The sequence below is a fragment of the Canis lupus genome, chromosome 17 (assembly GCF_003254725.2).
Source record: "Canis lupus dingo isolate Sandy chromosome 17, ASM325472v2, whole genome shotgun sequence".
Lineage (NCBI taxonomy): Eukaryota > Metazoa > Chordata > Mammalia > Carnivora > Canidae > Canis > Canis lupus.
In genome coordinates this window covers 30,896,415-30,922,097 of record NC_064259.1, presented here as the reverse complement: position 1 = coordinate 30,922,097, position 25,683 = coordinate 30,896,415, and the positions used below count along the sequence as shown (strand labels likewise).

At 40.1% G+C, this 25,683-nt stretch overlaps 1 protein-coding gene across 7 annotated transcripts in view; it reads left to right on the top strand.

Annotated features, from left to right (window-relative positions):
- The window catches only part of DHX57 (DExH-box helicase 57), a 63,561-nt gene extending 38,872 nt beyond the window's left edge, over positions 1–24,689 (top strand). For 5 of the 7 annotated variants that reach the window (XM_025454117.3, XM_025454119.3, XM_025454118.3 and 2 more), the window contains 10 exons: positions 742–915; positions 1,540–1,740; positions 2,966–3,242; positions 5,864–5,959; positions 6,043–6,126; positions 8,910–9,044; positions 9,928–10,002; positions 12,057–12,191; positions 15,303–15,503; positions 16,847–24,689. In XM_025454117.3, coding sequence (XP_025309902.1) covers positions 742–915; positions 1,540–1,740; positions 2,966–3,242; positions 5,864–5,959; positions 6,043–6,126; positions 8,910–9,044; positions 9,928–10,002; positions 12,057–12,191; positions 15,303–15,503; positions 16,847–16,990 — 1,522 coding nt within the window. In that variant the 3' untranslated portion in view covers positions 16,991–24,689. Of the gene's footprint in view, positions 1–741; positions 916–1,539; positions 1,741–2,965; positions 3,243–5,863; positions 5,960–6,042; positions 6,127–8,909; positions 9,045–9,927; positions 10,003–12,056; positions 12,192–15,302; positions 15,582–16,846 lie in introns of those variants that run through there. The other 2 variants (XR_007402990.1, XM_049095700.1) reach the window with 2 other exon arrangements.
- The last annotated feature ends 994 nt before the right edge of the window (positions 24,690–25,683 follow it).

Sequence of the window (25,683 nt, the reverse complement as noted above, 5' to 3'; positions counted from 1 at the left end):
GCCATCACCCTCTTTAGACCCTGGTGTCACTCCTCAAGAATACGTTTGGTTATGCCAGCTGGAAGCAGACAAACCTATTTGTTCCAGGGAATCAGTCATTCCCATTCCATTAAATAAAAATATTTCTCTTTACTTAGCGTAGTGACTCAGCAAAATTGCATATAATTTCAGTTGCCATGTACAGGGGATGGGAGAAGCCAGTGTAAGTAACAACAAAGAAATGCTGCCATTTGAGAAAGTTATTTGTAACAGTTTCTTTTCCAGTAGCAAGACATGTGTTTTCATATCAAACTTTCAATCTAAGTTTTCATATTAAATACTGAAGAAATGAACACTCCCTAGAAATACAAGAATTAAGTTTCTTAGCATACATGACTGTCTCTGCCTCTTGTTCTCTGGATTTAAAGATAGAGGAAAAATAATTCTCTACTGGTTAATGTGCTCTAGGCTTGTTCATTTATAGAATATCAACTATCTAGTCCTCTTGATTATTTACTACTAAGTTACACTCCAGTTTTTCCCCAGTCAGTGCAAGATTTTTAATTCATAGAACTGAGTAAATGTTTTGTAAGGCTCAGAAGGAACCTTCCCATTTGGAAGAGCTGGACCCTGAGGGCAGGTTATAGAGAAGCTGCTGATGCTTGGAGTCCTGTTGTTAATTTTAGTAGAAATTCACCCATCATTAATCCAATTTCAGCCTTTTGTGCTAGAACACTAAATGTGCTTTTTATTTCCTTTCAGATGTGTGGTTCACCCACTTCATTCATCTTTATCCAGTGAAGAGCAGCAGGCTGTGTTTGTAAAACCCCCTGTGGGTGTTACTAAGATTATAATTTCCACCAACATTGCTGAGACATCCATAACCATCGACGATGTTGTCTATGTCATCGATTCTGGGAAAATGAAAGAAAAGAGGTATTCTCTTTTGGCAATGTAAGAGAAGGGCTAAAGATGGCTTACTTAGAGTGACGTGTTAATTATTAATGCTACTGAGCTGCATGGATTGCCATTTGAAAAAATGTTTTATGAAAACTATGTGAGTATATATGAGTGATTCTATACCAGGACCATAGTCTTAAAGTCAAATAGAGATGCAAAGTTTAAGGTTTTTATCTTGAAAGTAATTATTTTTCCTTTCTTTCATATGCTTTACATGTGCTTGAATGAAAAAGAGGTGATATAGGTGGTGATGGATGTGTTAATTAGTTTGATTATGGTAACCATTTCATGGTGTACACATATATCAAAACATCACATTGTATAGCTTAAATATATACGATTTTTACTTGTCAAAATAAATACAAAAAATAAAAATAAAAATAAAGGTTGCATAAAGGAACTGTATGTAGTCCACCAACATTTGACACCACATAAATCAGCACTGTGTGCTCCTACCAGGGACTAAACTATCCCAGAACACAGAGGACACTGGGTTCTTCTGTGGAAGCAGGGTAGTTCTTCTATTCTCTCCATGCAAAGTAGGGTCTTAGCCATGTTTTTAAAAAATAACTCCTTTTTACATTTTCTTTTTCTCTGTAGATATGATGCCAGCAAAGGGATGGAGAGCCTAGAGGATACTTTTGTCTCTCAAGCCAATGCTCTGCAAAGAAAAGGTCGAGCAGGCCGTGTTGCCTCTGGGGTCTGCTTCCACTTATTCACCAGTCATCACTTCAATCACCAGCTTTTAAAGCAGCAGCTACCAGAAATACAAAGAGTGCCATTAGAACAGCTGTGTCTGAGGTACATCTTGATCTTTGTGTTCTGGCTTCTGGAAGGTCTTCATGTTTCTCACCCTAAGTTCTGTGTTTTCTTTTTCTTAGTAGAAGACATTTTGCTAAGAGTGAACATGGATGAACTCATTCATTTGCAAAGAAAGAGCTCTTCAGTGTTGCCTTTACCATTCGTTTTCATGGTCTGCACAGGAAGATCTCTTACATTGCAAAAAATGGCCCTAAAATAGAACTTAAGAGTACATTTGTAACTCAGGAAAGTAATCTGACTTCTCAAGAAATTTCTGCTAGGAGCAACACCAATATTAAATCATCAAAGGTAGAAAATCTACAGCCTCATTATCAGAGCCAGCTAAACAGAAACAACTTGAAAAACACCATTATTTATCTGACAAACAAGAACAAATATCATAAAATAGGGTTTAATGAACGAATGATGGAACTCAGTGTTATTGAAGCCAGGGAACCTTTGGTTCAGCCTTTCTGAAAATGCAGGTGGTGTGATGTTAGAACTCACACTATCCATGCCCTATGACCCATTCACTACTTGGAGGGAGTATGCTCATAAAATAATAGCCCAAAGCAAAAAAAGTTCCTTGTACAAAGATGTTATAGCTCTCTTTTTATCCAGTGGGTATGTTTTGAAAGCCTTCCATTTGCCAGGGTTGAGCTAAGCACTAGAGATACATAGGATACAAGACCTAGGCCCTGCTTTTAAGTGTCCACAGTCAGGTCTTGAGAAGTTGGGCGAGCAGATGCCTTGATCTAAGGTAGTAACAGTGCAAATGAGAGGAACTAGGGGATTTAAGAAAGCTTTGGAAGTTGAATGATCCATGAGGGAAGATGAGAGAGGGGAAAATGTAATTACATAGCACATATGGTTTAAAAACACCTCAGGGACACCTGAGTGGCTCAGTCAGTCAGTTGGGCGTCCAACTCTTGATTTCAGCTCAGAGTCAAGATCTTGGGGTGAGGAGATCAAACCCTCCATCGGGCTCTGCACTCAGCTCAGAGTCTGCTTAGGATTCACTCTCTCCTTCTCTCTCTGCCCGCCTCCCCCCACCAAAAAAAAGAAAAAGAAAAAAAGATGTATTTAAACTAGGATTGTCTGGCTTATGAAAGCATATATGTCTGGGAAATTATCAACTATTTTCTTTCAAGAAAGAAGCTTACTCCTCTGTGTCATCTCTCCAGAAATAAAATGGCCAAATTATTATTTTGTTTTCTTTTTGTAGAATTAAAATTTTAGAGATGTTTAGCACTCACAATCTCCAGTCTGTGTTTTCTCGGCTCATTGAGCCGCCGCACACTGACTCTCTCCGCGCCTCAAAAATACGATTACGAGACTTAGGAGCATTAACTCCAGATGAAAAGCTGACCCCCCTAGGGTATCACTTGGCCTCTCTGCCCGTGGATGTGAGAATCGGCAAACTGATGCTGTTTGGGTCTATCTTCCGCTGTCTGGATCCTGCCCTCACCATTGCTGCCAGTTTGGCTTTTAAGTCTCCTTTTGTAAGTAAACAACATTCATCTAAACTGGAGTCCATAGGTCTCTAAGGGGACCATGGGGGCTTCAGGGTTATGTGAGACCTCCGCCCCCACATTTTCTTGTGAGGATGATATATGGGAATTCTTAGGTCACAATGTCTATAACTTTTGTCTGATCCTCAAATTCATACCTCAAATAAAGATTAAGAACTAAAGATCCATCTTATCAAAATAACCTAAATGTGCTTTTTATTGTATCTGCTACATCCTTGCTCATTAAAGAAAAATCAGAAAATGAAGGCAAGCAAAAAGTGGACCACTGTTTTTAAACAGTTTTATTGAAATATAATTTGCCCACTTAAATTGTACATTGAGTAATTTTTAGTTTATGTGGTCCTCGCCATTGTCAAGTCTAAAACATTTTTATTACCTCATAAAGAAACCCCTTAGCAGGGGTGCCTGGGTGACTCAGTTGGTTAAGCATCTGCCTTCGACTCAGATCCTGATCCCAGGATCTTGGGATCAAGCCCCACATCGGGCTCCCTGCTCAGCGGGGAATCTGCTTCTTCCTCTCCCTCTGCTGCTCTCCCTGCTTGTGCGCGCGCTTTCTCTCTCTCTCTCTGTCAAATAAATAAAATCTTTTTAAAAAAAGAAACCCCTTAGCAGTCACACCCCTTCCGCCCTCTAATCCCTCATCCACCACAGCCCTAGATAACCACCAATTTGCTCTGTCTTCATAGATTTACCTCTTCCATACATTACATATTAATGAAATAATATAACATATGGTCTTTGGTGACGGCTTCTTCACTTAGCATAATGCTTTTAAGGTGCATCTGTGTTATAGCATAATCGGTACTTCATTCCTTTGCCAAATAATATTCCTTTGTATGGACGTTCCTACCACATTTTGTTTATCCATTCAGCACTGGATGGACATTGGGATTGTTCCCATCTTTGCCTACGAATGTTCATGTACAAATTTTTATGTAGATGTAGGTTTTCATTTATCTTAAGTATATACCTAGGAATAAAATTATTGGATCAAATGTTAACTCTCTATTTAACTTTCTGAGGAATTTCCAGGTTTTTTTTCAGAGTAGCCTCACATTACATTCTACCAGGATTTTATTAGGATTGCAATTTCTCCCTATCTTCACCAACACTTGTTATTATCTGATTTTTTTATTATAATCATCTTAGGGGTTGTGAATTTGTAGTTTCGATTTGTGTTTCCCTAATGGCTAATGATAATAAACATCTTTTCATTTGCTTATTTGCCATTTGTGTATCTTCTTTCAAGAAATTCAGATCCTTTGCCCATTTTTAAAATTGGGTTATTCATCCTTTTATTATTGATTTGTAAGAGTTGTTTATTCTGGTCCCTTATGAGAAATAAGATCTGCAAATATTTTTTCCTATTCTGTGGGTTACCTTTTTCACTTTCTTGATATTTCCTTTGAAACACAAAAGTTTTTAATTTTGATGAAGTCCAGTTTATCCCCTTTTTTGTTCTTCGACCTTCCATTGTCGTAGTTTAGAATCCTAAAAAATAAATAAATAAATAAAATAAAAAGAATCCATTACCAAAATGGCTGAAGGGGAGTGGAAGATACAGGCTTCCAGTTATAGAATGAATAAGTCATGGGAATAAAAGGCAAGCAGAAGGAGTATAGTTAACCATATTGTAATAGTGTTGTCCATTGACAGATGATAGCTACACTTGTGGAGAGCATTGGCATAATGTATAAATTATTGACTTGTCAAATCACTGTGTTGTATACCTGAAACTAATGTAACGTGTGTCAACTACACTAAAAAAGAAAAAAAAAAAAATCCCGGGGTGCCTGGGAGGCTCTCTGGGTTGTCTGCCTTCAGCTCAGGTCATGATTCCTGGGTTCTGGAATTCAGACCCTCATGGGAATCCCTGCTCAGCTGGGAGTCTACTTCTCCCTCTCCTTCTGCCTGCCACTGCCCCTGCTAACATGTGTGTACATGCGCACATGCTCCTTCCCTCTCTCTCTAAGTAAATAAAATCCTCAATAAAAAAAAAGAAAAAAAATCCATTGCCAGATCCAGTTATGAAGATTTATCCCATTTATCCCTATGTGGTTTTCTAAGTTTTATAGCTTTATTTTTATTTGGTGGGGCAGAGGGAGAGGGAGAATCTTAAGCAGACTTTCAGGCTCAGCACAGAGCCCAAGATGGGGATTGATCTCACAACCCAGAGATCATGACATGAGCTGAAATCAAAAGTCAGACACTTAACCGACTGAGCCACCCAGGTGCCCCAGAAGAGTTTTATAGTTTTAGCTCTTACATTATGGTCTTTGGTGTATTTGAGTTAATTTTTGCAAATTGGCATGAGTAAGAGTCCACTTCATTCTTCTGCATATAACGATTCATTTGTCCCAGTACCATTTGTTGAAAAGACTATTCTTTCACCATTGAATGGTCTTGGCATTATTATCAAAAATCATGGGGCACCTGGCTGGCTCAGTTGGTGGAGCATGCAACTCTTGATCTCGGGGTTGTTAAGTTCGAGCCCCACACTGGGTATAGAGATTACTTAAAATCTTGAAGAAAAAAGAAAGAAACCTCAGGTTAAATGAATGTGCCCTTCAAACCTGGTTTTCCTCATTTAGGTGTCTCCCTGGGATAAAAAAGAGGAAGCTAACCAGAAAAAGCTAGAATTTGCATTTGCAAACAGTGACTATCTGGCCCTTCTACGAGCATATAAGGTAAGTATATAATAACTGAGATGTATTACTAGAATTGGCACTAACGACAGAGTAAGTTCACTTTTATTTTCTTCAAAATGTAGGGGTGGCAGCTAAGTATGAAAGAAGGAATGCGTGCAAGTTACAATTACTGCAGACAAAACTTCTTGTCTGGAAGAGTTCTTCAGGTGAGTTGTGCCCATGGCAGTTTGTTTTCATTCATTTTCTGTTGTAGCCACACAGAAGAGGGTGTTGCAACTTTGTCTCGCTTGTCCTGCCTTGACATTAAAAATGTCATTTCTGGAATATGGTTGGCTTTACCAGCTCTGTAAAACAGACTCCTGTTTTATATCCTCCGAGGCCTTCTGTGCTGAACCTTTCAACTGATCCATTTTTCCTCTTTTCAGTGAATCTGTGTTTGTGTGAAGGATCAGAGAATACAGACACTGTGAAAATTACAGCTTACTGGAAGTCCGTTTTTTAGTAATTATACCAGACATTCTTAACCTGGATCCATAAACCCCGAATTTGTATGCAAAATCATATGTTTAAACATATGTGCTTTATTTTGGAGACAGGGACCATGGCTCTCATCATATTCTCAGAGCAGTCTATCACCATCCCCAAACTCCTTACCTTCTCCACAAAACCAGAGAACGAGTACTGAACCAGATTTTGTTAATTTTTCTTATGTCCACTTCTGTGTGAGTGAGAGGGCTCTGTGCTCTCTTATGACAGTGTTTTAGGCACCTTTCCAAAGTGGTATGGAAGCCAGAATAGTGGTGGTACACATCTTTTTAAAGCATTGTTTTGCTCAAAGATTTTGAGCCTGGGGAAGGGAAAGGACTTTATTTTCCTATTAAAAGATGTCCCAGGGCAGCCCGGGTGGCTCAGCGGTTTAGCACTGCCTTCGGCCCAGGTTGTGATCCTGGAGACCCAGGATCGAGTCCCATGTCAGGTTCCCTGCATGGAGCCTGCTTCTCCCTCTGCCTGTGTCTCTGCCTCTCTTGCACGTGCGCGGTCTGTGTCTCTCATGAGTAAATAAATAAAATCTTAAAAAAAAAAAAAAAAAGATGTCTCGGGGCACCTGGGTGGCTCAGTCAGTTAAGATCTGCTTTTGGCTTGGGTCATGATCTCAGGTTCCTGGGATTGAGCCCCATGTGGGTCTCTCTGCTCAGCAGAGAGTCTGTGTCTCCTTCTCCTCTTCACTTGTATTCTCTCTCGCTATCTCTGTCATTTCTCTCAAATAAATAAATGCTTGAAATTTGTTTTAAAAATAAAAGATGTCTTGGAGTAGAACACAAAATTAATGTCCTTAGTGCTTCCCACTAACATTTATCTATCTATCCATCCATCCATCCATCCATCCATCCATCCATGTATCCCAGAAGCCCCTTCAGAGCATAGACCTTACTGTTGTGTTCAACACTGCATCAAGGAACAGTGCTTAGCACACAGTTGATACTCAGTAAAGACTCATTGAAGAAATGCACAAGTGAATGAATTTGGTTATTTAAAATGAAATAAAAGACTTCAAAAGCATCTCACTATTTGCCTTCATTCTCTTATGCCTTGGGGTGTACTACAATGAAGCATCATTTGTTCTAAGTATATCAAAAGCAATAATTTTCAATCCTGGCTGCATATTAGATTCACCTGAGGAGGCTTAACAGTATAATAAGGAAAAATGCCTAGGTTCCATCCCAGGCCAGTTACATCTAGATCTCTGTGGGTGGATTCATTGTTATCATTGGGTGCACCAAGGGATTCTAGTATGCAGCCAAGGTTGAGAACCACTGGTCTGGAGGGTATGTTATCTGTAAGGGGCAGTAGTAGATATGCCCTCAGGACATTAATATTTAAGTGTAAAATGATATTTCTTTCAAATTACATTTCTTATGAAATGTATTCGTTTTCTTCATGATGTATGTACATTTTGCTGTGATCTAGAAGGTCCATCCAAGTTCCCTCTTCTCACTAAAGATATTAAGATTTATTAAAATATCAATGAGAACTTTGTCATGATAGAGAAATCCTAGCTATATTTTGCCATGTCATCCACGTGTACCTGAGACATTCCGAGAAAATAGTTGAGCTGTCATCGAGACAGAGTAGTGTTGCTTGGCTCTCGGTTCCCCTGACTGTCCTTACCTCCTTCCATGTTGTCTGATACACAGCCTATATTTGACCAGTGGCAGAAGAAAAATAGGTCTGTTCTTTTCTTTCTCACACTTGTGCTCGGCTACACAAAGGGGTGTCTGCATCTAAACCACTCAGTAATATCCTTATTCCTAGGAAAAGATGTGAGCCCAAGGATCATTAGGTCATAGAAAGTAAGTTCAGAGCTGGGGATTCCACATCCATTGAGAGAGAACACTACCAACCCAGGCTCCAGGAAGGGGCCAAGAGGATCTGCTCAGAAATGCAAGTGAGGTGATGTTGCAGTGCCTTGAGCTGGAGACCCAAAATAAACTGTTCTGCTGTCCTAAGAACTGCCAGGAAAGTCAGACCTACCCCAAATCCAATGTGTTTTTGAAAATGTGATTTTGGGGGCAGCCCGGGTGGCTCAGCAGTTTAGCGCCACCTTCGGCCCAGGGTGTGATCCTGGACACCCAGGATCGAGTCCCATGTCGGGGTCTCCCTCTGCCTGTGTCTCTGCCTCTCTCTCTGTGTGTGTCTCTCATGAATAAATAAATAAAATCTTTAAAAAAAAAAAAAGAAAGAAAAAATGTGATTTTTGAGTTAAATGATCCTTGGGTTTTCTGAAATTGGTGAATTTCTGGGTAGCTCTTTCACTCTGTCTGCCAATTCATCTAAGTAAAAATTGCCCTTCTGGAAATGACCAGACAAGATAATCTTCATACCTGTGTGATGACCTGTGTGAGCCTCACTATTATCCACTGAAGTAAACACTGCACGCATCTTCAATTTGCTGATGCCCGGGCTTAAAGATTTTTTCTGTTTCTTTCAGGAGATGGCCAGCCTCAAACGACAATTCACTGAACTGTTATCAGATATAGGCTTTGTAAAGGAAGGACTCAGAGCAAGGGAAATCGAGAAGAGGGCCCAAGGAGGAGATGGTATCTTGGACGCCACAGGAGAAGAGGTAAAGAATGCGTAGTTAGTTCTTTTATTTCTCTTCAATTGGTGCATGAACCATATATGAACTCCCTTAATTCTTCACCTAAGCCCTCTGAATAGTGGGCTTAGTGGCATTCTTGATTTTCTTTCCACAAAGTGTCAGGTAACACTCCTAAAAACAGAAGGGTTTTTCTGTTAATTGCTACATTTTTTTTTTAATTTCATACCAGTTTGTTCATTCGTTCGTTCTTTCTTTGAAAGAGAGAGAAAGAGAGTAAGCATAAGCAGGAGAGGCAGAGGGAGAGGGATAGAGGAACTCAAGCAAACTCCTTGCTGAGCACAGAGCCTGATGCAGGGCTTGATCTCACAACCCTGAAATGATGACCTGAGCTGAAACCAAGCTACTTAACCAACTGCACCCTCCCGGCATCCCCGCACTGGTTCTTGATAAGCCTATAAGAGGTGAAATAGATGTTTCAAGAATGTCTTCTTAAATCACACCAGCCTTTTTCCAACCAAGGATAGTTCTTCTATATGACCGTGGGAAGAACGCTTCTTCAAGATGAACCTGATGTCACTCTGTTCTCAGTGCATTTAGTACTTTCTGCAGATGATGAACATCTCATGAACCAGAATCTCTGTCTACTGATCCTTAGAAACACTGGCTTTGTAATTGCTTTGCAGAGACCCAGAGTTACTGGGGCTTCTTGGAGTGGGTCCTGTGTGCATATGGTCCAGTAGACTTATTTTTTACTTAGAAGGAAAGAATTTCTCTAGCAAAAACATAGAAATTAGGTATTTTAGTTTTGTTTTAAGAAAGAAATCATATGTAATCTAATGATAAATTCTAGGGTACAGACAGAAGTAGCCACATTACTTATAAGATCAATGCTTGCTTTCTCTCATAGGCAAACTCAAATGCTGAGAATCCCAAGCTGATATCAGCAATGCTGTGTGCTGCTCTTTATCCAAATGTGGTGCAGGTAACAAAACATTTTTTCCTGGGTCCTACCACTTCTTGTTTGATTTGTAGCCAGGGGACATAAGTTAAGACATACAAATTAATTGTCTTAAAGAGATGCATGCAAATAAACACAGAGCCTTTTAAACTTTGTACACATTTCCAATCCTTCAATTCCCCAAATCTGTTCGATACATCATTCAAGAATACATTTATTGTATAAAATGAAGTGCCTTTTTAATCCTTCTGACAGATTACGACATTCCAGAAATTTAAATGTACATAAATGTGACCCTGTCAGTAGTTTGTGCATAACTAGCCTTCTATGTTAGATAGAAGCTTGATTCTACCACAGTTTCCCTTATGGCCTCTGCTCTGGACTACAGTTAGATAAGAACAAAATCAAACAAGCTAGGGCTCTGCCGTGGGACCACCTGTGGCCAACCTTCTGGAAAATCCTATCTGTACATTGCTGTTGTACCTGAGTTTTAATTTCCCAGCCCTTGTCAAACTTAGAAAGACTGAATTTGTCAGAGTACAAACTTGTTTCTCGTTTATCATTTTGTTAAATGCTCAGTTGACATCTGATGAATTTCTGGCACATTTTCTGTTCGGTACTTGAATACTTTTCAAACCGTTTGAAATTTATTTTAAAAAATCATTTGGAGCAAAAGCATGGAGACAAAGTAACCCCAAAGGATTGGGGAGAATAAATAAAAAAATTTTAAGGCAATGAAAATACTCTGCATGATACCATTGTAATGGATACATGTCATTATACATTTGCCCAAACCCATAGAATATACACCACCAAGAGTGAACCTAAAGGTAAACTATGGGCTTTGGGTGATTATGATGTACCACAAGTTTTTAAAAATTGTAATACTACTGCTATCAGAAGCCCCCCACAATGAACATTCTTACTGTTAGTGGGAGTGTAAATTGATATACCCTTTCTAAATTTCATTGCTGAGGACTTATTAAGAACTAATTGCATGTATGCATAAAGCTACAGCTAGAAGAATGTTCATTCTAGCTCTGTTTGTAATTGCAAACAATCAAAAGTACCAATAATAGGGAATTTATTAAATGATTATAGATCCTTACAACTAGATACCATATAGCCATTTAGAATTATGTTTTAAGAAAATATTTAACATGGAAAAATGTTCTCAAAATATTAAGTTTAAAAAGATTATAGAAAATGATCCTATGTTAATTTCAATACCTGTGTACTTTTATTTATGTTTATAGTTTTCTTTGTTTCTGTATAAAAACAAATCTAACACCAAAAATGAAAATATTTATCAGATACAATTAAGTTATCTCTTAATCATGTGATTATAAGATATCTTTATTTTCTTATTTTTTCCTAATATATTATTTTCTATAGTAAACATGTATTATTTTTGCAAAACATACATATATATAATTCATATATATGTGTATGTGCATATAAATTTTTTTAAAGATTTTTAGTTTATTTATTCATGAGAGAGAGAGAGAGAGAGAGAGAGAGAGAGGCAGAGACATAGGAAGAGGGAGAAGCATGGAGCCCCATGTGGGACTCGATCCCGGGACTCTAGGATCTTGCCCTGGGCCGAAGGCAGGCGCTCAACCGCTGAGCCACCCAGGTACGTCCCTAAAATTTTTCTTTTTAAATGAGATAATGTGTTTATTCATTTTTTCCCCCTCATTTGGAAAGAAAGGCATTTGGAAAAGTAGGATTACTTCCAAAAGTAGCAGATTCGTCCTCCACTGCTGCCAGCTAGATGCAGCTGAGAATCGGTTTCAGACCTCGAGTTAGCAACATCCATCTACCCCCATATGGCTGGTGTGCCGTAGAGTCTCCCAGGGCTACTGCACCTACATCCACACTTCTTGGTGGTCAGAAAAAAGAAATAAAAGGGGGAAAGTATGCTTATACTACCTTCAAAAGGAAGCAGGGAAGAAACAGCCAAAGCATTCAGACAAGACTGGTTTCGTGCCAAGGGATGCTTCTGGTCATAGAAATAAATAAATACATGCATACATACATAAATTTATTATTATATTTTTTTCCAAAAACCTGTTTAGGTGAAAAGCCCAGAAGGGAAATTTCAGAAGACCAGTACTGGAGCAGTCAGAATGCAACCAAAATCAGATGAGTTGAAGTTTGTCACCAAGAATGATGGATATGTGCACATTCACCCTTCCTCAGTGAACTACCAGGTAGGAATGGTGGGAGACACCTCTATTTACATACGGCAGGTCTTGTGGGGAGCAGCATAGTCCCTTCAAGTGAGCCATACCTCCTTCTATTCTTCGCCATCCCCAGCAGCACCACTGTCTTGGGGGGAGGTTGAATAAGTATGAACAGACTAGAAATTGGGCAGTTTGGGGAAAGACTATTTCCATTTCAAGAAAATTCTACTGGATACCAAAAAAAATGTTCAAACCTGCTTTCAGATGTTTCTTTGCAGTGGGGATTTAAGAAGTCAGGATGTAAAAAAAAAAAGAAGGATGTAATGAGATCACTAAATCTGTGCCTTAAAAGGGAATGACCTGTGCTTACTGATGGCACTTCCTCGTTGCTTTCTCCCGAGGCCAGGCCTGCTGCTGAGGCTTTTCCCAGCGCTCCATTGAACTCACCACCAGCTATGCATCACCTCCTTGGTGTCCTACCCAGTGAACACCCCCTGGTCCTCATCAGACTTGACTCTTGTGTAGTATCTGACACCGCTAACCTCCTGTCCCTCTTGAAACTCTCTTTCATGTGGTTTTGCTCCTGAAATGCCACTTTCTTCCCTTTCTCTGATCATCCCCTGACACCTCTTTTAGGAGTTTCTCTTCCTTTGCTCTGAAATAGCGGTTCTGTCCTGAGTTCTCATTTCTCACTGTAGTGCACTTATTCTTCCTGAACCATCAGAGCATAGCTCTGTGATTCTCACTGCCGCCTGTGTGCTGTCACTGAGCCCCTGCTCCTCTCTCTCTGGGCCTGGGCTCTTTCTGAGTCTCCTGCCAGAAATCATCAGCCAGATAATGAAGATTCAAATTCCTTATTTTCCACTTCATTCTTTTCTTCTTGTATTCCGTCTTGGTGAACAGCACCACCCAAACTAGAACCCTGCGTTCATAGAGACCCTGCCACTTTTCTCTTTACCCCAGTCCTTGTGGACACCAGGTCCCAGCAGTTCCGCCTTCTGACACTCTCAGATGTGCTTGTTCCTCTTCTTCCCACTGTCCCTTCCTCAGTTCAAACCCCAACATCTGTCTCTTCTCTAAAGTGCTATAATGATCTGACTTCTGGTCCTTTCTCTCCAGCCTTTTACAGTACTGCTGCCAGAATTAACTTTACAAAACATACATTGGGTCACGTCATCCCCTTGCTTGAAACTCTTCATATATGGAGTCTCCTGCAAACTCTCCCATGACTTTTCAGGCCAGGCCCCTCTTTTACCATGTCTCCCACTGCTCCTCCCTTGATCATTCTGTGTGCCATGACATGTAACATGCTTTCTTGGAACCTGGAATACATTCTCATTCCCAGCAGGCTCCTCTAATTTGAGCTTCCATTTGAACAACTCTCCCTCAAAGTTGCTTTGTTTCTTGGTCCACCATCAGGTGTGCATTTTATCCACAGTTGTGCTTACCATGTTATTTCATGGTTTGTGGTACATCATCTTCATGGAAGGATGAAATTTCTAAAGACAGGAATTGTATGGTTTTCATTTTTATGTTCTTGACATGTAGCAGGGCGCCTCCCTAAAAGCAGACACTCAATAAAACTTTGAGGGGAGATGGAGAAAGAGAGGACAGGGGGATGGAGGAAGAGAATTTGAAGTGTGAGGGCTGGCCAACCCCTGGAACTACCGAGTAACGTGTCAGCCAAGCACGAAAAGGGTCTCCTCAGCCCAGAAGACTTTGAGGACCAGATGGCCATCTGGTCTTTCAGCTACATACGTACTTAGGAGCCAGCAGTCACAGTTAGTTCTACCTCCTCTTCTGAGTTTACCATGACATTCATGCAATGATTCCAAATTATTCAGTATCTCCTAGCAGTTTCTCTGTGCCAGGCACTACTCTGATCCATGGAGGACAGTGGATGAACTAGACAGACAGGGTCTCTGCCCTCAGGGAGCTTAAGTTCTGCTGAGCAAGACAGGAAAGAAATAAGTAAACACATCATCTCAGGTTAGTGACAAATGCAATCAAGGAAAATAAAACAGAATAAGAGATTGAGAGTGATAAGAGATAGGCCATTTTGCCAAATGTGGTCGGGGAAGAACTCGCTGAGGAGAAAACAACTGAGCAGATCCTAAATAAAGTACAGGGCGAGCCATGAAGATCTCTAGGGAGAGAGCATTCCAGCAGAGGAAATAAGTGCAAAGACCATGAGACAGAAGCATATTGGTGTGCTTCCGGAGATGCAGACCAGTGGTTGGGAGAGGTGGAATGGGATGATGAGGTGCCAGAGGAGCAGATGTGTCAGGACAAGTGGGCAGGGTCAGGTTGTGTGGGACTGTGTGGGCCATAGATCTGAGATTTTATTCTTAGGAAGTCACTGGAAGGTTTTGAGCCTAATTGGATTTATGTTTTTAAAAGATCATTGCAGGGGTATCTGGGTGGCTCAGTGGGTTAAGTGTCTGCCTTCGGCTCAGGTCATGATCTCTGGGTCCTAGGATAGAGCCCCACTTTGGGCTCCCTGTACAGTGGGGAGCCTGCTTCTTCCTCTGCCTACTGTTCCCCCTGCTTATGTTCTCTCTGTCTTTGTCAAATAAATAAATAAAATAGTTTTAAAAATAAATAAATAAAAGGTAACCGTGGCTGCTAGGTGGGAAAGAGACTGAAGGTGTAAAACAGAAGCCAAGCAGGTGCTTAGGAGGCTGTGGCAGTGGTCTGTGGGAGGCAGTGATGCTCTGAGCTAAGGTGGTAGCTGTCACATTGCAGGGAATATGTCCGTTCATTATGTATTTTGAAAATAGAACTGACAGGACCTAGTGATCATTTCGACAGCATGAGGGGAAAGAACAGTTGAGAAAAGTTTCTCAGTTTGGGACGTGAGCAGCTAGGTGAACAGGAATATCACTTACTGAGCAGGAGGGGAATACTGTAAGTCGGGGAAAATCAAGAATTCCTTTTGAACGTGAGTTTGAGATGATTATTAAATATCCAAAGTAAGACCTCCTGAGGTCGATGCATGTAGAAGTCTGTCCTCAAGGGAAAGGTACAGGCTGGAGATAATTTGGGGAATTGTCAATGGACAGGTGGTACTTAAATCCATGGAGTGGGTGGAGTTCCCCTCAGGCTGTCAGTGCCCTCATCTGAGGTTTCCTGTTCCAGGTCAGACACTTTGACAGCCCCTACCTGGTGTACCATGAAAAGATCAAAACCAGTCGGGTGTTCATCCGAGACTGCAGTATGGTGTCCGTGTACCCGCTGGTCTTGTTTGGAGGAGGCCAAGTGAGTGTGCAGCTTCAGAGAGGGGAGTTTGTAGTGTCCTTGGATGATGGTTGGATCCGTTTTGCAGCTGCTTCCCATCAGGTAAAGGCTATCAGTTCCGTCTCTGAAGGAGCCCCCCTGAGGGCTGTATTTCAATTTTTCTAGTAGCCACGCATAAAAAATACAAATAAGTGAAATTAATCTTAATTTTATTTAACCTAATACACCTAAAAAGTTTTATATTCAACATGTAATCAATATAAGAATTTATTAGATATTTTATACTGTTTTTTTATATTAAATCTTTAAAATCTGGGATGTATTTTACATACATACACCAGCACATCTGTTTGAACTGGCCATTAGATTAGCCACATGTGACAGATGGCTGTTGTATTGCACAGTACAGGTCAAGAAAGCCAGAAAGGGTTGGTTTAATTCAGCAGCCCAGGGACAACAAAAGTCTGGCTGACCTCATGGTAGCAGGATGGCTGCCATAGCTCCAGGCCTCACATCTGTGCAGCAGCACACTGTCCAGCAGGGAGACAAGAAACTTCTTCTCTTAAACCAACTTCTATGACCAAAGGAATGTCATAAACTCTAAGGCCGTGATGATCTGAGCCATTCACTCTGGCAGAGCTCATGGCATAAGCCTGTTTGAGTTAGGCCAGGTGCAAACTGCATGGTTACCAAATAATGGGGGAGCAGCAAACCATTTTGGGAAGACATCTCCAGTGCCCGCTGTACATCAGCATAAGAAAATGCCATAAAAAAGGTGGAGTTGTTTCTTCCAATGAAAGCATCAAATGTATCCCAAAGCTACAGATTTTTTGGCTTTAATATCTAGCATTTTTAATTCTCCATTTTCCTGCCTCTCTTGGAGCAAATTGTAAAAGTTGACCAAGCTTTTTTTTTTTTTAAAGATTTATTTATTTATTTATTCATGAGAAACACAGAGAGAGAGAGAGAGAGAGAGAGAATGGCAGAGACACAGGCAGAGGGAGAAGCAGGCTCCATGCAAGGAGCCCGATGTGGGACTCGATCCCGGGTCTCCAGGATCACACCCTGGGCTGCAGGCGGCGCTAAACCGCTGCGCCACTGGGGCTGCCCTTGACCAAGCTTTAATATGCAGAACGCTACATAGAAGCCATTCTTCCAGATTTAATCTTCTCTTTAAATGAGATGTGATAGAGGAGACTTTTTATAATGACCCCATTTATTATATTGCAGAGCTGACATTGAGTGAACATTCTTAGAGCTGCATCAAGAAATTTTAGAAGTACTTCTAGAATAAAAATGTGTTAGTTTCTCCCCTCCTCCCACCATGGAGTTAAAATTACTACCAGAAATCTAAAATAATGACAGTCATCCGTGAGATGTTTCCCTTAGGAACCTTTCCTCCCTCATTGACCCAATCACGGCTTACGTTGCAACTTTCATTTTAGGTGGCTGAATTAGTAAAGGAACTGCGTTGCGAACTTGACCAGCTCCTCCAGGATAAGATTAAAAACCCAAGCATAGATCTGTGTACATGTCCGCGAGGATCTCGGATCATCAGCACAATTGTGAAACTTGTCACCACACAATAAAGACCAGTCTTAGGAGAGTGCTTGCTACTCCCCTGCTTCTTGCTTACTTGGGAAATAACAGCAGCACCTCTACCTCCAACCAAGCTCTGTGCTGGGGCTGCCCTGGAGGGGCCCAGGCACTGCCCACTAAGCTGAGACACCACGTTCCCTTAGAGGAGTTTCCCAGACAGTGTTGTTAACAGCTCAGGGGCACTCCCAGCACAATTTGGAGTGTCAATGTGAGGCAGTCTCAAAACCAGCTTGCTGTCTTTTTCTCTGTGACTATTCTGGGATAAATGAAATTCCTCTCCTAATACAAAAGTGAATGTTTAATACAATTCTGTTTTAATGTACGTATTTGTTTTCTCTTGCTTTTTCCTGGGGCAAGATAGGAGCATGGGGAGAAATACTGAATGTTTTATCTATCATAAAGGCTCATCTGAAAGAAGTTAGAACAGAGGACAAAAAAAAATCATGTGAACAAGAAAAATTGAGATTTCATTTTAAGGCTATGGGCTACAAAGTAAACTTAAACCTAATTTCTGAGGGATTTTTATTTTTACTCATTAAAAGTCGGCCTAAAAAAAACAACCTTGAAGAGCTCTTGTTATTAAATGCAAGCTGGTTTTAATACTTACCATTCTTGTTCAGAAAAGCAGAACAATCCAGGTGTCTTTGTTCTGTTTTCAGTTTTCCAATTAGGAATCTTTGCTCTCTCTTAGGAACATGCTCAGATCTAACGGCCACATTTCACGATACCCAAAGGGGAATTTTGATGGTATTCTCAGCCAACTTGGCATAGTCGAAGTAGAAAAGGTTGCCACACTAGTGTCAGATTTACAGCCATAAAAATATCTTCCATGAGACTGCTTATTTTCAGCTGCCACTTAGGTGAATGGGGAGCTAGCATTTTGGAAAACTATTAATACATTTACATTTTCTCTGGACATTTATCAGTGTGGCTGGAAGAATCCCGAAGAGCTGAATAGAAAAAATATTCTTGTGTTTGGCGCCCAGGTAGAGTCACTACAGATTTCATATTATGGATAGAATCCAAATTAGTCAGCAAACCCAATTCAGTGAAGGCTGTTCCCTTTTCAACATATTACTTCAAATGGTTAAGTTTTCAGAAAACCTCTCAGACTGTCCCAAATGGCTAGTGTCAAGTGTGTTGAAGCTTTGGCATGCTTGAAATGTTTAGACTCTAAGTAGTATTTTTAAAAGGCATTAACTCATGTCCTCACTTTAAGTAAAAAAACACGGATATGCATAGCACCCGCAGTATTCAAGTTCTAACTTGCTATTGAAACAAGGCTCATGTTACAGAACCGCTCAGGAGAAATGAAGGAGAAAACCGCACTAACCCTCTAAAACATTTCTTAAACCAGTTTTGACTCTTGGTGCTATAGTGGAGCTCGTGCTGGCTGCCCTAGCTGGAGCCATCTGCCCAAGTGGACCTGCAGCTTCAACACAAGTTTGCAGCAAAGCGTACAGCGGGGCGATAAACAACAGAACTTTCCATTAAAAGTGCTTCGAAATCGTTCCCCTCGAGGAAGTTATTCTTGGGCTGGTTACTTGCAGCCACATACAAATGCACAAGTCATTTCACAGATGTGCCAGAAAGATTGGAAAAGATTGGGAAGCCTTGATTGAAGACACTGAATAAGAAAATCCTCCCCCACCCCCAAAACTGAACTTCGTAAGCCCCCTCATTAAAATTATGAAATAAGTGAAACGGGATTACTTCTTCGCAATTGAAGATCAGAATGCAGTATAGCATTTCAAGGTGAAACCGGATGTCTAAACCCCAGAAAGATGGTAAGCACTTCATGTTAATTGTATGAAGAATTCTGTAAATGTTTCTTACCTATTTGTTTTACCTTTACTGGAATCTAGCTAGGAAACAATATTGGTAAAGTACTTGCTACAAAATTAGTCCCCTCGTGTTGTAGTCTGTGTAAGTGGGTTGTTCTCAGGAGATGAAAACAAGGTAAACATTCTTGCAAAGGTGGTCATAGGTTGGCAAAGCATTAGGTTGGTCTTCTTCCTACTTGAGTTCCATATCTGAATATTACAATTCAAACTCTCTGACAGGTAGTGAACTTTGGTCTTTATCCTCCCATTCTGTTATGTGAGCAGTTTAAATAATATGCCAAAGCACACAGCCTGTGGATCTGTAGGCATATATGGTAAATGTTCTTTTTCCTTTCTGGGCAATGGTTTGAATATATCCCTAAGAGGTTATCATAAAATAAGACCTTGTGAAAGTACTTTGTAAAATTAAAATGTAGCAAATGTAAGCAAATTGGGACCAAGGGTGTGGTTTTCAGATGCAGCCCAGGCTGGCTTTTTGAAAACTGCACTCTGTCTTGTTCTCTCAATTGCTGGGCTGAGCTGAGGAGCTCAGGCGTCACATTCTTGACATTGTCCTTTGTGTGTCACCTAATTGCCACATAAATAAAGATCCCTGGGGGCAGCAGAATTATGTTCATGGTGCCATTGTACGTAAGCCTGTGTATATGCTGGTTCTTTCCTCCTAAGTCCTGCTAGAATTAGGCATAATTCCCAGGGTTTATTTTCTCCCAAAGTGGGGGGGGGGTAGAACTTGCTTAAAATATTTAGCCAGTTAATAAATACAGAGTGAGCTATTGTTTTCAGAAGTTAGATCTTAATCCTGAAACTGTGTCAGTATTTGAGTATTCACAGGACAGTGCCTCAGGTGGAAACACTGTATAAACAGCTCAGTCTATTGCCATAGCAGTCGTTTCAGACTGTTCCAGACTGTTCCAGAGTGACAGGCTTCTTCGTGTCTTTTTAGTCTCATGCATGTAAAGCTATGTAATGACTGTGTAAACCATTAACCACAGTGAGTCATTAACAGAAGAGACCTTTTTCTTGCCATTTATAAGTTATTATCCCTAAAGTGATTTATCAAAGAGATTGGTCTTAAATAGGATTTATAGCCAATCATTAATCTTCAAAGTGCTTTAAAATCTTAGATGTCTTAATAATTTGTTCTGTCAAAGAGCAGAGACAAGGAGTTCTGTTGGAGAATCACTCGCTTGATACTCTTTAGGAAAGATACAGGACAGCAGCCTAAACATGAACTTGTCCCCACAGACAGTTCAGCCTCTGCCCCATCTTTGCCCCTGGGGCCATCCCCGAGTCTACTCCTGAGTCGGTTCCAACCCAGCTGATTGAGTATATAAGCTAGGACACAGTGCCCCAGTGAGATAGCTACAGGAGAATGGCTTAGATTCATTCACTGATTTCCTACCTATATTTCAACTTTTTAGGAAAAAAACAAATTGCAACAAAGACAGTATAAGGGATTTGTTTGAAAAGGCAATTTCCCCAGTGGCGCCTGGGTGGCTCAGGTCATGATCTTGGGATGAGGAGATGGAGCCTCGTGTCGGGCTCCATGCTCATTGTGAAGTTCACTTGAGATTGTCTCTCTCTCTCTCCCTCTGCCCCTCCTCCCAATCATGGGTTCTCTCTCTCTCTCAACAAATAATCTTTAAAAAAGTAGGGGGCAACTTCCCATAAATACCAACAATGAAAATCAGTGTTTAGGATGATGATCCTGACATTATAAATAACGATATTCCTAAATATGGTGTAATTATATATTTAATAAATATTTTCAACAGAAGCATTTCTCACAGGTTTTTAAAATTATTATTCCTTATGCAGATTCCTGCATAATCCTTATAACACAGTTACTGCTACCTCCAACCTGGGTTTTACTGAAAATGGCCTAAAGGAGTTTATTTTCCTTCCATATTGAATGAACTTATTTTATGAAAGGGAGATTATCCATGGCCAATTTTCTTCTACAATGATTCAAGACAGGATAACATAGCCAAAAAGACTCATTTACTTCCTGAGAGTCCCCTTGTGGTAAGTTTTGCCTCATTCCATCCTTAACTTTCAAATGTATTAAAACAAAAGTTGTGTTAACCTTTCAAGTAAGACTGTATTTGTCCAGAGGTTGATAACTATAATACAGGATCTTATCATGTACAAAGACTATAAAGAAGTTTTCTCATAAGAGAAAATGTATATTTTACTTGTTTTAAACCAGTGGTTCTCAACTGGAAGCAATTTTGCCCACCAGGGGACATTTGGCAGTATCTTGGAGATGTCACCGCTGAATGGGGGATTGGGGTATACTCCCGGCATCTAGTGGTTAGAAGCCAGAGATGCTGCTAAATATCCTATAAGGCACAGGATCCGCCACCCCCCTCAACAAAAAATTATTCAGTTCAAATCATCAGTAGTGCCAAGGTGGAGAAAATCTAAACAAAATGAGATAGGTAACTACTTAAAAAGTCTATTAATTAGATATAAATTATGCCCATAGTTGTCTCTGAAAATTATGCCCAAATCAACTCTAATAAACATGTACTGTGTGCATAAAAGCTTATGAATCCATCATGTTGTTACCAAAATACAGTGCTTAATAATTTGAGGAAATTATATGTACAAATGGGAAAAACCATGCACACCCAGATGGGTAGGGATATATATATATATTTTTTTAAGAGTTTATTTATTTGAGAGAGCAGCGAGAGAGAGCACAAGTGGGGGAAAGGGAGAAGCAAGCTCCCTGCTGAGCAGGAAGCCTGATGTGAGGCTCCATCCCAGGACCCTGGGATCATGACCTGAGCCAGAGGGAGATGCTCAACCAACTGAGTCACCCAGGTGCCCTGGGATATGTTTATTTTAAAAACATGTTCTACCATTAAATTTAGTTTTTATAAATATCACTTATTTTGAAAATGTTAAAAGTTAAAACATGGTTTTTGAAAATACAATTTGTATATGACATACTGCTAATGTTTTTCACTGCAAAACTCAAATTCTCCCGTGTAGGCCCACATTAAGATGTCTGAAATATGCACACCCTTACTTTATCTTTCTGTTATTTGAACAGAGTCCAACTTAGTAGACTTTGGCCGATATGGTATAACACAAATAGGGTTTTAAGAAGGGGGATGGGAGTATATAGCTCTCTAGGTAGATAACTGTAAAATGTTGAAATCTAACATGAAGTCTCATTGGGAACTGTAATTTCTAGGCTCAGTAACCCTTCTACAGTTTAAGCTGGAAAAAAAAAAATCAGTTTGTTTTAGGACTTATTAGCAAGATTACCAGACTGAAAATCAAAGATATGTTATGCTCTTTAGAAGACAGATGTCCTTACAAATCAGGGGCCATGCTATATCATGGGCACCAAGGAACTATCCCATATGAGGAGGAAACTAATCCATTGACTATAGACGCAAAACAAAACAATCTGTAATCATAGACGTTGCTGTTAATGCTACCCTTCTGTCTCTGAAATTCACCTGTGCACTTTCCCATTTAAACTCCAGCTGTCCCCATTATTTCTGGCCCATAAATCTTTATACCACCCTTTTCCATAGTAAGCATGGCTAAGACAGATTAATTGAAGCATGCAATCTGATTAGTTAAGAGGGAGGCTGATGGTCCAGTTTATAACTAATGTGTACTACATGGCTAGTTTGAGACTCATGCTGGGGTTGCAGACATTCATCCGACATTTATGCTCGTAATTTCAATATAACCAACATTTTAAGCAGGTGCTATGTGCCAGCCACCCTAGGAAGTCAGGATATAAACAGGAACAAAGGAGAAATAGGACAATAGAGAAATAAAGTTTCCTTGAATAAATTCAATCAGGAGCATAATTTACCCCCTGCAAGATCCTTTGAAGGTTCTAAAGAAACTAGATGGCTTATTTGTTGACATTAAAGGAAGGATACTAATGGCTTTAAGTCTTTTATTCTGCTTTTGAAAGATCTCATCTCATTCAGCAAGTACGTGTGCTTTTTTTTTTTTTTAAGATTTTATTTATTGAGAGAGTGTGCAAGTGAGAGAGAGAGAGAAAGCATGAGCAGTGGGGAGGGGCAGAGGGATGGGGAGAGAGACAAACAGACTCCCTGCTGAGCAGAGAGCCTGCTGTGGGGCTTGATCCCAGGACCAACCCCAGGATCATGACCTAAAGCAATGCTTAACCGACTAAGCCACACAGGCACCCCTAGGTGTGCTTCTTTAAACACTGTAAGGGGAAGTAGGTGGAAGGAGAAAGGGGAGAAAAAAAAAAAAAAACATTGTGAGGAAACCTCTGTATATCACCAAAGAAGTAGCTGTAGGGAATAAATGTATGGCTTACTCCCTCTTGAAAATGTATTTGAGGGTGCCTGGATGAATAATTTGGTTAAGCACCTGACTCTTGGTTTTGGCTCAGGTCATGATCTCATGGGTTGTTAGATAGAGCCCCACCTCAGGCTCTGTGCTCAGGGAGGAATCTGCTTGAGATTCTCTCCCTCTGCCCCTCCCGCCAATCATATGCGCTCTCCCTCTAAAATAAACAAATGTTTAAAATTAGAAAAAAGAAAAAAAAAAAAAAAAGAAAGTCTATGTGAGGGCAGCCCGGGTGGCTCAGCGGTTTAGCGCCACCTTCAGCCCAGGGCCTGATCCTGGAGACCCCAGATCAAGTCCCACGTCGGGCTCCCTGCATGGAGCCTTCTTCTCCCTCTGCCTGTGTCTCTGCCTCTCTCTCTCTGTCTCTCATGAATAAATAAATAAAATATTTTTTAAAAAGTCTATGTGACCTTAAGTTAGGCAAAGAATTCTTAGCTACAAACACAAAAAGCATGATAGATAACAAAAAAAATTATAAATCATACTTAGCCAATTTCTTAAACTTCTGCAGTTCAAAAACATCGAGAAAATATAAGACAAGCCACAGACTGGGAGGAAATATTTGTAAATTATATTTTGATAAAGCACTTGTATCTAGAATTGTATATCTAGAAATATACGTTAAGACCTCTTACAACTCAAGTAGAAAACTCAGTTTTTAAAATGGGCAAAATACTTGAGTAAACATTTCACCAAGGATATACAAATGGGTTAATAAGCACATGAAAAGATGCTCAACCTCATTAGTCTTTAGAGAAATTCAAATGAAAACCACAGGGAGATACTACTTCATAACCTCTAGAATCACACATAATAACAGGTACTGATAAGGGTGCAGAGAAACTGGAGCCCTCATTACATTACTGATGGCACATAAAATGGTGTGGCTATATTAGAACATAGCTTGAGTTTCTTAAAAAGTTAAACATAATTTATCATATAATCCAGTGATTCCACTCCTAAGTTATTTCACAAGAGAAATGAAAATATATGTCCACACAAAGGTTTTTCACAAATATTCACAGCAGCATTATTCACAATAGCTCCAAACTGGGAACAATCCAAATATCCATGGTGACTGAATAAACAAAAAGGAGTATATTCACAATAGGATATTATCCAGTAATAAAAAGGAACCTGTGATACATGCTACAACATGCATGAATTTCAAAAACATAATGCTAAGTGAGAGAAGCTAGACACCAAGACCACATATGGTATGATTCCATTTATATGAAATGTACAGAAATGTAAAAGATACAGATACAAAAAATTAGTGGTTGCCTGGGACTGAGAGTGGGAATGGGAATTCATTGCAAATGAGAAACAGACTCTTGTGAGGATGGAAATGTTTAAAAAAATAAATAAAGGATTGTGGTGATGACTGCACAACTCTAAATGTAGTAAAGATCACTGATATCTATACTTCAAGTGGATGAATTTTATGGTATGTTAATAATACCTCTCAATAAAGTTCTTTTTAAAAATATATTGGGTGCCTGTGGTGCCTGGGTGGCTCAGTCGGTTAAGCCTCTGACTCTTGGTTTCAGCTCAAATCATGGTCTGAAGGTGGTGAGATTGAGCCCGACATAGGGCTCTGTGCTGGATGTAGAGCCTGCCTAAGATTCTCTCCTCTGCCCCCCATTACTGATGGCACATAAAATGTGCTCTAAAAATTAAAAAAAAAAAAAATTTTGGTGCCTGGCTGGCTCAATCAAGCACACAACTCTTGACCTCAAGGTTGTTGAATTCAAGCCCCATGTTGGGTGTAGAGAGTACTTAAACACAGAATCTTTAAAAATAAATAAATAACCCAGCAATTGCACTGTTGGGGATTTACCCCAAAGATTCAGATGCAATGAAATGCCGGGACACCTGCACCCCGATGTTTCTAGCAGCAATGTCCACAATAGCCAAACTGTGGAAGGAGCCTCGGTGTCCATCGAAAGATGAATGGATAAAGAAGCTGTGGTTTATGTATATAATGGAATATTACTCAGCCATTAGAAACGACAAATACCCACCATTTGCTTCAACGTGGATGGAACTGGAGGGTATTATGCTGAGCGAAGTAAGTCAATCGGAGAAGGACAGTGTATGTTCTCATTCATTTGGGGAATATAAATAATAGTGAAAGGGAATATAAGGGAAGGGAAAAGAAATGTGTGGGAAATTATCAGAAAGGGAGACAATATAAAGACTCCTAACTCTGGGAAATGAACTAGGGGTGGTGGAAGGGGAGGAGGGCGGGGGGGGGGGTGAATGGGTGACGGGCACTGAGGGGGACACTTGACGGGATGAGCACTGGGTGTTATTCTGTATGTTGGTAAATTGAACACCAATAAAAAATTAATTTATTAAATAAAAAAATAAAAATAAATAAAAATTTGTTAAGATACCTTTATTAAAAAAAATAGTGGGGCACCTGATGTCTCAGTCAGAAGAGCATGTGACTCTTGATCTCAAGGTCATGAGTTCAAGCC